At 46.7% G+C, this 11,867-nt stretch overlaps 1 protein-coding gene across 1 annotated transcript in view; it reads left to right on the forward strand.

Annotated features, from left to right (window-relative positions):
* The window catches only part of LOC104548959 (tumor protein 63-like), a gene marked incomplete at both ends in the record, with an annotated part of 30,197 nt that extends 23,436 nt beyond the window's left edge, over positions 1-6,761 (forward strand). Inside the window, one exon of the mRNA XM_010195139.1 lies at positions 6,507-6,761. Within this exon, the coding sequence (XP_010193441.1) occupies positions 6,507-6,761 (255 nt within the window). The remainder of the gene's footprint in view (positions 1-6,506) is intronic.
* Positions 6,762-11,867: the final 5,106 nt, after the last annotated feature.

The raw sequence follows: 11,867 nt of genomic DNA on the forward strand, positions 1-11,867 counted from the left end.
TGTTTTAAAAGGCACCCAGCATCTGCTTGAAAAATCCCTTGTGCCGAGTTAAACGAATTAACCAAGGGGCAAAACTCTAAGTTGAGTTAGAAAGGGGGAACAGCTCGGGGGGAAACAAGACGACTCCAAAGCTTCAGACTTTGTGGGTAGACAGAAAATAGCCCTCACGTTGGTTTTCATGGATTTGTTTTATTCTCCATACCTACAAATCCCTGCATGCGTGGACTTTAACTTGAAGTTGTGCTGAGTTCAACAGAGCTGAGCCTGAGTGGACACACGTGGGCTGCAGCCGTGCAGGATCCAGCTTTTAAAACTGTGCTGGCCGTGTAAACCTGACGGGTGTAGACGTGGTGTGATGTGCGGACTGGGATAGCAAATCCCAGAGAACTGGGGAAAATCACCCGAATTCTGCTTCCTGCCCCCCGTACACAGACCAGAGCGCTTTTCCAGTGCGATGCTGGAAGGGAAGGCGTGCTGGGTTAAATAGGCAGAGGAGGTGTTTCTTTAAGCTTGCATCTCTCAGCTTTAAGCATGGTGCCATGATTTCAGTTGGTCACTTAATACTGAGGGGGGAAGTTGTTGTTTTCCTTTTTTCTTCCTTTTTATTTTCCCTTCTCAGCTGGGTGAAATGAAGGCCTCTGTTTTCTTTAAGCTGTGCTGTATGTATTTAGGTGATGGTGGAAGCTGTCTAGGCAGCCTGCTTAACATGAAATATCTGTGCAGGACAATTGTGGAGGGAGAAAGACAGGTATATACATACACACACTATTTTATTTTAATTGTTTTCAGGAGGCTTGCACACTTTGGAAGAAGAATCTTTTTTTTTTCCTTATCTTTGACTTCAGTTTCTTAAAATTATTGTGGTTGGGCTTACTGCATAGCCCTGTAGATATCAAATAGATCCCTTTCTAAATAACACAGGAAACTCTGCAGAATTAGTTGTGCTCCCTGCTTTTGCAGGTGGGATTGAGCTGAGGAGATGTGAAATGTTGGGTTATTCTGCAGCAGGTCCAATAGCCGTGACTCCAGGGCCTCTTCCATCCTGCTGGGAACCTGCAGCGCTGCTGGGGTGTGAAACAGTCTCATCTTTTCCTGGAAGAAGCAATGGCCCAACAGCGAGATTAGCCATGTCAGATTGATTTGTTATAATGCCAAAAGCTGTGACACATGGTAATTAGGGCTGAGGAGCTACAGTGCCTGGGAACCGACGTGGTAACTGTTGATATCTTTGGTTGAACCAAAGCTATTTGCTCCCTCACTCTTCACACGGAGCATATGGTGCACGCTATCGTTTTATCTGTGGGCTTCCAAGTATTTGATGTATTTAGCTGCTCAGTAGCTCTGGGGAAAACCCTCTTCAAAATAAACCTATGGGATTTGTTCCCATTTTGGAAATGGAGCTGGGAGGGGATGTGCAGAGGCTGTGGGAGCTGACATGGGCTCTCAGTGAGGATTTGGACCTGAGCTGGGGTTGAAATGACTGCACGCATCTTCAACCTCATGGCTTGGAGGGCACCTGAGCGATGTCCAAAAGGAGCTCGCTCCTCCCGAAAGGAGCACGGTCCTGATGTGCATGAGCTGGGTGGGGAGTCTGATGCATCAAGGAGATTTTCAGTCTTTTTTTGATGAGAAAAGAGGCTGGAGATGCAAACCAAATCACACCTTTCCTTGTGATGAGTGAGCTGGAGATCTCTTTGGGCTTCAGCCCTGATCTTAGCTGAGGGGCATGGGTGGAGCCCTTCATTTCTTGGCACCCATTTGAAATGGCAGAAGCGGGGCGCCTACATCGGGTGTTGTATCAGCTGCCTTCCGAGCAGCCAGCAAAGCTGTGCAGCCTTGCAGTCAGCAATATCTTGATTAACAACTAAGAGAGAAGCACTTACGTGGAGCTTAAGTGCTTTACTTCCACCCTGCAAAAATCCTTTGCTAGGAAAGTTTGAAAAACAAGGTTCATCATCTCTAGTGTGAAAGAAGCAGCAGTGGTGGTGCTTTGAAAGGCTTTTTGTATAATGATCTTTTGCAGCATAGGTCCAGTGGTGAAAACTCAAACTTTATCAGTCCATGTGTGTGATGGTTGTGTGTTCCTCTGGAGATACGGAGAAGGGTTTTGGTAGAGGTGGAGGCATCTGGGTATTCTTCACCTGAAAATGAGAGCTTTTTCGTTATTTTTTTCAAGTGGAGAAACTCTCAAACCTGCAAGGTTGATAACAGTGTCCTCGTTAGCTGGGGCTGTGTATCTTAGGGGATTTTGGCATGGAAGTCCCCATGAGAGCTGTCCTTTACTTGTGTTACTTCCCTCATGCCTTCACACTGGGCCTCTCTTTGCAGCTCTCTCACACCTTACCAACTAACACAACGGCCTTTAAATCCGGCTGTGGATGAAGACCCGGGGGTGGGTTTTAGCTGCAGGAGAGCCCCAGTTTGGATATTTGGGGAACCTTCCCAGGCACATCAGCTTTGCTGTGCACCGTGGAGCATTTTGCATTGCCCTCTTGTGGCAGGTGCCACGGAGCCGCTGGGCTCAGGAGGTTTTTCTGCTTCATCTCCCTCCCTACAGCAGAACCATCGTTAAATAACTGCAGTTTTCGGTCTGGTTTTTAATTCAGCTGCCTCTCCAGTGAAACCGTGGCTCTCCTCATCGAGAAGCATGAGTTAGCATGAAAACTTGAAAGCAAAGCTGATGGTATATAGGAAGCGAAAGGATATTTCAAGATGTATTATCGAAACTGTGTTCTAAAATCCACAGTGAAGATCTAATTGTAGCTGATGATTTGCAGTTAAACTCACCTAAAGGTTCTTGTAATGCCTCAGTGATATTAATATGCTTCAGAAACTTGATGGAGGGGACAAAATAGAGAACAAAGGCACTGAAATTCTTTCACCTTCAAATGCATTTCTCTTCTTTCCACCAAATACCGTTCTCCTTCTGCCGGGAACTGGTGGCAGGGCTGCACATCCTGCAGCTGCCTGAATCCTGCAGCAAAACGGGAGCATGTGCTGAAATCTGGGATACTTGGCAAGAACTGATTACTGAATTAAACACCGTCACCTTTCTTTCTGTCAATGGGAAAGGGAGTAGCTGGACAATGCTCTTTTGCTGTGTGGATCCAGCAGTGGAAACTGAAATTTTATCAGTTCAAATGCATGACAGATGCGTGCTTCATTAGAGATGTGGAGACAGGTTTTGATAGGGGTGGTGGCATCTGGGTAATCTACGCCCAAAGGCGGTAACTTTTCCTTTATTTTCTCAAACTGAGAAACTCCCAAAACTGCAAACGCGCTCTGCAGACCCCTCTGGGAGGGCTCTCTTTGTTCTCCCCACCCCTTAGCATGGCCAGGGCCGAGGAGTTTTATTGTGAATTCCTGTGTGCGCCTTCCCCAGGCCTGCTGCCCCTCGAACTGCGGTGCTGTCGGAAGGCGTCTGCCTCCCAAAGCCTTATCTGCTGCCTCCAAGCCATTCAGATGTTGACCCCTTGAGCACAAACAGCTCTCACCGAACCTCAGGGCGTAGCTTTGAGACGAGGTTTGGCGCTCGTGTGTGCGTGAAGAGGTTTAGTGCTGGTTTTGCCACCAGGGGTGGGATGGGTGGACCAAGGGGCCAGGGAAGGTGACAGCCTGGTGGGACATGGAGGGGGAGAAGGGGGTCCAGCAGCTGCTTGTGTCAGCGCGGGGCTAAGTGCGAGGAGATTAATAGTTATTTAAAGAGCAAATGGGGACATGGCATTCGGCTGTGGCATGCGAGTGGATAAATGCGGTGGAATGGCTGCTCCGCTGGTAACGTTTAGACAGATGGTCCCTGGACTGAAAAGAATGAAAAGGATCCTTGGTTCTCTTAAGGATATCTTAAATTTTTATATATTTTTATTTAAATTGACCTCCAGGCGGCATGTTCAGCTCTTCCAGACTGCGCTGTCTTGTTAACACTGACTGCCCGTTTGGTGATCTTTCTCCATCATCTTAAGTAGCCTGGGATTAGAGGAATAGGTTTTAAGTGAAAGCTGAAGCCTTGTTGTTTTGCTGTCTGTGTCTGAGCTGTTTTGGAGGCTGTCTTCATCACGGCCGTCTTTTCATCATTCTGCCGGTTAGGGAGTGTGTCTGATGCTAATCTACATGAGAAATGAAACGACTGAGTGATACTCAGACATTTTTTGAGAGGTCTCCAGGTCTTACTAGGGTGTTGTGGGGCAGGAAGGCAGGGAGGTTGGGTTTTTTTTATTAAATACAAAATTATTAAGTAAGAAAAAGACTGTTCGTGGTGCAGGACGTCAGCATTCTGGCTCTTTTAACATGGAAATTAGCCTCAAGGGAAGACATGTACTGAAGTCCGTTAAATTGGTCTTGGTTGGCTGAATAACCCGCAGGAGGTGAGACATCGCTGTCATCTGCATCGCCAAAGCTGCCATCTCCTTTTGCAGAAGAAGAACCAGTCCGGGTTGCTTTCTCTGGCGTTGACTACTCAACATGCTTTGAGTCCAATTGCAGATCTGTCTCACAGGGGCACTGGGTAGCTCTTACATCCCTGCTGCTACAGATGGGGAAACTGAGGCAGGGAAGGACTAACCTGAGGCAACACAGAGCCGCTGGTTCACCCGGGATTAGGACTCAATATGTAATTGCTGTTATTACTCTCCTGCCTGAAGGCCTCAGACAAAAGAGGCCCATTAAGCAGAGGCTTTTTACATAGCAAGGAGCAATCCCTGCCCTGCAGAAGGCTGAGGGTGGAGGGGGAAGGCGGCTTGCCCAAGGACATGGCGTGTTCCTGGCATGGCCAGGGAGGCAATCAGCTCCAGGAACCATCCCCGCTCCCAAAATGAAGTCCCCTGGGTGTTAAATGGCTTGTTGACACATAGCTTGTGCCATCCTCTTCCAGGTCTTTGGAGGAGCGATGATGTGCTGCTCGAAATTTCGGTAGGGCTGGTGGGATACCCAATATTGGGAAAGCTTTTTGTTATGGGTCCTGCTGTTGGCACTCTGACCACAGGAACCTGCGCAGCTTAGCTGATAATACAGAGTTGTTAATAATGTTGTTAAATAAATTGATGTAAGTCGGTAATACAAGCAGCAGCTGTTGGAAAGGTGAGGGAAGTTGGGAGCAGACTGGCTGAAATACTGAGGGATAGGTGAAATTGGTGGCTCTGGGTGGGATTGAAGCTGTAGGATGTGGAGGAACGTGAGGCACTGGGATCTCTGGGCAAGGGGAAGAGCCCTGTTCCCCTCTGCTGTGTCAGTGTGCTCATCGCTGCCCATTCCTGGGTCATTGCAGAGCTGCTGGGCTTGGTACCACAAACCTTTTGGATGCTGATGTTTAAAATCAGATTCTCTGCCTTGATGAGTTTTTCTCCAGAAGAACTTAGACTCATAGAACCATAGAATACCAGGTTGGAAGGGACCACCAGGATCATCTGGTCTTAGTATCCACAGCATTGCATGACAGAAAATCCGCGTTTATTTGTGTGCTGTGTGAAGAACCACCCTGCATGTGTGTGTGTGTGTCTTTGTAAACCAAAATCCTGTTTAAAATTTTCTTGCTCCCCAACTCTTAAACTCTGTTTAAAAAAGCATGAAAATTCACTTCTTCTTTGGCTTTTTCCGTATAGTTTAGGAATTTATCCACATCTGTAATGCTGTGATCCACCTGTCTCCTTGCTTTTATTTCCAAGGTGAGAAGTTGTCACCCACTGCTGTGTTATGGGAAGGCAGTGAAAGGGATGGCTCATTCTTGTCACCTTCCTCTGACTTTTGTCCCCTCTCATCTCTCTGAGGTGGAGGACCAGACCTGCACATAGAATTTAAAGCATTAGGCATATGATTTTTCTGCTAACCACTCCCTAATCTAACACTTGTCTTTCCATACTCCATTCTCTAGCCTGTATTTCTGACGTCTTCAGTTGTTTCATGTGTTGTTTGTACCTGGAGGCGGCAACCAGGTCTGCTCTCACTGTGCAACTGCTGCTTCTGGAGTATTTGGGGAAGCCCTCCATGCTGCTTGATGGCACCTTTTAATTCTACTTTAAGTCTGTGATTGGTCGCTGGAATTGAGTGCATGGTGCAGCCTGGTGAAGTGCTATGAACCTTTTCCCCCAGTAAGTTGCATTTCTGAGCAGTCACTACCTGAGTTAGAGGTCCTGAATGTCACCAGGTGTAGCAGGATGTCTTTGGGTCAAGGACAAGACTGTCAGACTGCGTTGCCTTATACAAACTGGACCCAGCTGTGCTGTAATGAACATGGTGATTTTTACCAGGTTATAGCAGCCCCTCCAAAAAGGCTTCACCTTGGCTGTTGCTGGACACAGGGAGCTGTTGCCCTATGATGGCTGCTGCCCTGCAAATCGCCTCCTTGGTAAATCACCTCCTGCTTATGTGCAAACTCTCTTCCCAGCTTGATCCACTGCATGGCTGCGAGAAGCTTTACATCTCTTCCAGTCACCAGTGTAAGACGTGTCTTGCTCTGCCAGCCTGTGCCATCACTGTTTCTGTAACACCCCTGTGCATCTCCTTCCCTGCAGCCGCAGTACACGAACCTGGGGCTCCTGAACAGCATGGACCAGCAGATCCAGAACGGCTCTTCCTCCACCAGCCCCTACAACGCGGAGCACGCGCAGAACAGCGTCACGGCCCCCTCGCCTTACGCCCAGCCCAGCTCCACGTTTGACGCCCTCTCGCCCTCCCCGGCCATCCCTTCCAACACAGACTACCCAGGACCTCACAGCTTCGACGTATCATTTCAGCAGTCCAGCACAGCAAAATCGGCGACGTGGACGGTAAGGACACAGCATCGCTTTGCTCCTTTGCTGGCGTTGGTCGCAGTGCCCGTGGTGACACTGTTCATATGATGCATACCCAGGCTTGTGCAAGAACAGAGTGACCCGTGTCCTCTGCAGTGCATGCCATGTCACACAGAAGGGAGAGGTTTCTCTTGGCTGCTCTGGGAGGGTGTGGTGGGAATTTAACCCTCGGTAATATCACTAAATCCCAGGTGAATAAAATGCCTTGCAAAGAGACAGTTGCCCAAAGACTACACGTGATGAAACAGCAGCTCTCCATTTGGGTCTGCAGGTTGTGCTGGAGTAAAACGCGAGGTGGGCGTAAGCGTGGCTTCAGCATCCATGGGGTTTCGTGAAGTTTGTCACACGGGGCTGTGCCAGCGGGACAGAGGTGGTGCCCCTTGCTCTGACACATAACTTCAAGGCTTTTTGCTTTTGCTCTCAGAAGAATACCTTACTTATAAACGTTTCGAGCTTGGAACTTGAAGCCCAGCTCATGGTTTTTGGTGGAGCTAGCTTGATTCTTCAGCTATAGAAGCTTTGCAGCCCAGGACATAGTACTGCTAGAGCTGTGTCCTGTTGTGGTTTGGGGCTTACAGTAGAGATGTTTGGAGAATATTGCTGTCTTGAAGATGTTCAATATTTGCTTTCCTCTCCTTCAGGCGTTTGGAGTGGGTGTAGTGAGTAATGCCCTACATCACGCTACCTGAATAAAAGTAGAGACTCAAATCTTTTTTAACTTTTTAAAAAATACTCTTTACCAAAAGCTAAGAGCGTTAAAATAGTGTTTCTTTTCATTTTTTAATCTGAGGAACTGCTTCAATCTCAAATTTAGGAATTGCAACTAACAAGCTCCCAGCCACTGCTGGGAGCAAAGCAGTGTGCTCCACTCTGGAAAAAGATGCCAGATAACAGTAAACCACTGTAAGCTTGCGTCCTTTATATTTTAAAAGTCTTTTCCAGTAAAATTTGTTTAAAACTGGTTGTAATAACTTTAAGGAAATTGTTTCATGGGGTTAAAATGTGATGGGTCTGCTCAAGACTGAATCTTTCATTTGTTGATGCATAAAAGGGTGAAGGAGTTTTAAGTGAGGTTGAAACTGCGCTCTTCCCAGATCTGCATTGGAAGTGATGCCCTGCTGTAGCTCCTGCTTGTTTCCATGCCCAGGTTTCTCCTTGTATGCTACTCACACTTTCTTTTCACTCAATTTAAAGGAAACTGTAGGTCAGTTCCACTTTCCATTTCTCCAAGCAAGAAAACACTGCCCTAGGATTTTTGCAGGGGGCCCTTTGAAGGAGATGTGAAAAGATGCTCTCTTTTGATAACTGTAGTACAAAGAATTACCTAGGGCAGCTGTGGGGAACCAGAGTGTTTGATGCTGTCCTTTCAACTGGGAAAAGCGGCCTTTTGAAAGGGGGTTTGAGCATCTGTAGTCGGCTGCTCCAGCAGAACTGAAGACACATGAGCTACCTGCGAGCTTAAAGTTAAGCAAGCACTTGAGGTGTCTGACTGCAGTGACAGTGGCTTTCTGGGGCAGGAGTGGAGAGGCTGAGTTTTAATGTGGACCTGGGTAGTAGTCAAAGATCAGCTTACATGCTGGCTTTAAAAAAATAAATCAAATTGCTCCTGAGTGAGTGCAATCACCGAATGTGTGCAGACCTGGGGGCAGGCACATTTACCTTCCCCTCCTATTTATTTTTTGGCCTTGATGTGGACCACGCTGCCAGCAGATGCAGATGTGCTCCTTGGACCTGCTGCAGTCTGTCTAGGGAATAAATCTGTATTTCCCTAAAGGAAGGGGGTCCCAAACCGCGCTCTGATCGTAGGGGAGCACAGTTTGGTGCCCCTGCAAGCAGTCGAGGTTTCTCATGCTGGATGTTCCCCATGGATGAGGACAGCCCTGTGGCAGTGGCTGGGCACCTTCCATCAATAAACCTTTTTACAGCAGAGCATCTTTCAATCTCGGGAGCTCTGCCCTTCTGCTAATTAATCCACCAACTCGTTTCACATGGGCCCCGGTGCGGTTGGGAATAGGTGTTGGACAGCTTTATCGGTGGGGTGGGCGGGGAAGGACGTGAAGGCTCCCTTTCCTGCTGCTGGCCTGAGAAATGTGGAAACGCGCGTGAAATGCTGATGAAAGGAGCGATTGCCCCATCCTCTCCGAGTTCTCCGAGTTGCTCATCCCTCCCCTCCACCCCCATGTGACTGTGTGCTTTGATTAATGTCTGTCATCTTTTTTTTAATGATGGATTAGGAACTTACCCAACTGGAAGGGTTTCTTCCACTGCAGTGACCTATTAAAAGTTTAATTACTTGATGGCCCCACCCTTATTAAGAGTCCAAAACTTGAAAGCCTTGTTTCTTCGTTCTTTTTTCCCCCGACCTCTTGATGTTCCCCAGGGCAGCAGTGCTAAGTAAGGAAATCCATTCTATTGCACTTTCCCCTGTTTGGGGGTGTGTGAGCCAGGCTGACCCACCTGGAATCATATTTTATTTCGAAAACCTTTATTTTTTTAAGATTTTTATTTTCCCTTCAAGTCCTGCAGGCTCTTTCTACAGGGCAGGTTTCTTGTCCTAGGACAGCGGGCTGGACCAGCCATATTTGTATAGGGTAGTGTAACATCAGGACTGCTGCTTTGCTCTGGTTTGTGATGGGCCCCTAATTAAAGGGTAAAAAAAAAATGAGGGGAAAAAAAATGGCCAAAATTAGCAGAGAAACACTAGCTACTGCTAGGTGAGAGGGTGATTTCATATGCATGAGCAGTTCGCTTTGAAAATCTTCATAAATTTTCTCTCTGAAGTCTTTCGTGACCTGAAGTAGGAATTCCAGTCAAACATGCTGTCTAATCAGGTTAGCTCTTCATTTATTTGTATGCAATGTTGAGCTAATTAATGATGACAAATTGAGATTGGATTGCAGAGGACTTTATAAGCATCCCTGATTATTTTTTTTTAATTAATGACCTGAGAACACAAGAATATATGCAGGTTAATCAGCCTTTTCAGAAGGAAAGTCTTTAACAATTGGGACTCTACTGCAGTGTTTAAAAACAAAAACCTCAGTAGTCTAAATTGAACAGTTTCTCGCATGCATGCTCATGGTGCAGTAAAACCTTCTTGGAAACCATGCTGTTAGCAAGCAGTTATCATTTTGCAGTGCTGAGATAAAGAGTAGGTCACTGAGGTTGTGTGAGAAGCCCTATGAATTGGGTGAAGAACTTATCCCACAATAAACGATGTGTAATTCTGGATATTTTCTCAGCAAGAAGCCCCATATTCCCATACTTTCCAGTATCTCCTCTCATTTCTGCAGCAAAAGAAAAGGAGGCATTTCCAAATTGCACGGCCTCGGTACTTTTTTCTCTGTGGAAGTAAATTGTGTGCAGCTCTTCCCACCCACTCTGAGTGCAAATAAATAAACAACTGCTGGCATTTCCCCCTAGGAAAAAAGAGAGATTTGGCAATCACCTGTCACTGGCAGAACCTGTTGCATGGGGAAGAAGGCGATTGCAGTAGGAAAGTAAAAATTAAAATTGCTCGTCAAGGTAAGTAAAAGTTAACATTACTGCCAAATGCGGGCTATCAAAAAACCAAATCGGATCCACCCATCCCCATGAGCAAGATACCACCTTATAAGTCATGAGACTCTTTTTAAAGGACAAACAGGTTTTTCTTATTCTTCCCCAGGTTTTTGAGCCTTTAGGGTGCATCTACTAAACCTTTTTAAGCTTTTTCTTGGTAGTCATGGGGATTGAGGAAAAAGGAGGCAGAAACAGCTTTGTGTTTTGAAATGAAAACTGGAATTTATTTTCAAATTTTCCGTCCTGTTGGACACGGACACCAGCAGTGCAAGACTTGCGTCATTCAGGTGTTGGCAATACCCGAGTTTAGTGCTTTATTCTCATGCCCTGCAGTGGGTTGGAGCAGAGTTGGTCTTTGCAGGGCTGTGTTATGAAACGTGGAGCTCTGCAGAGCTGCAGTCCCTGTTCCCGTCAGGATCACCAGTGCCGCTGCTCTCAATAGACTCAGCTATAAGAAAATGTTCAGATTAGAGACTTTCTTTGCTAGAAAAGCTGGATACAGCCTGAGCAATGTGCATGGAAGCAAGTAAATGGGTTGTGCTGGCTGGGGTTAGTGGATTTGGAAAAACTGAGTTTTAAGGAAGGTGAGAGGAATGCACTTCAATGAGTCCACACGAGCAATAACAAGTTCCCGTGGTTGAGAGTACAGATTCCTTGGCTGGGGTATCTCATTTTATTTTATTATATTGCATTGATTCATTCCGCTTTCATTTTTAACATACTCTGTGTCCTGAACCACCTGGTACCATCAAATTCCCTCCCCATCCCTGTAAGATGCATTAGAGCACCATGCACAAACATAGCAAAGCAGTGAGAGTGTGCATCACCTTGACTCCACAGCCCTTAATTACGTGTTCAGTGTTATCTTAAATGATCTGTTCAAATAGTGCATTGTTTCAATAACACTGGTGGTGTCCAGCATCGCCCTGGCTGCTGATAATCTGTCTGCATCATGCATTAAAATTGCTTTTTACAGGCTGGTGGCTCTCCCTGTGAAAATACACGTGGGGCTGTGCTGAGATCTCGGCTTTGTCGTTCCTCAGTGATGTGTCTTCTGCTCAATGCAATTTGAGCTTTATTTAAATTTTAAATTTAAAAATTTACTTTTTAATATTTTTCAAGCTACCTGGAGTAGATGTGGTCTTGTTACAGGGTTTTGGATTTCCCTGTCCTCGGAGGCTCCTCGCCAGCAGTGATGGAGGCTTTAGCAGTGAGCACAGGGCTGTTGAGAAGGGCCCTTGTAAGAGGGAGATCTGTTTGTGCAGAGGGTCTGCAGACCTTGCTGAGCACTGAAATCAGTCATTTTTTAGCCGCTTTACTAATCCTTTTGTGGCTCTAAGCATAGGCTTTCTCTGATGCCCGTGATCCAAAGGGAGAGAAGGGATTTGGAAGGAGGAGGCAGCAGCCTTGCTGTAGCTGCGAGGGAGCTGACGCAATGGGGTGAGCTCAGGGCTTGGCTCTTCCCCCCTCTGGGTGAAAGCAGCAGCACTTCCATGTTTGGGCATTTGTTTTGAGTGAGAA

This window comes from Mesitornis unicolor, unplaced genomic scaffold, assembly GCF_000695765.1.
Source record: "Mesitornis unicolor isolate BGI_N332 unplaced genomic scaffold, ASM69576v1 scaffold4252, whole genome shotgun sequence".
NCBI classification, from domain to species: domain Eukaryota; kingdom Metazoa; phylum Chordata; class Aves; order Mesitornithiformes; family Mesitornithidae; genus Mesitornis; species Mesitornis unicolor.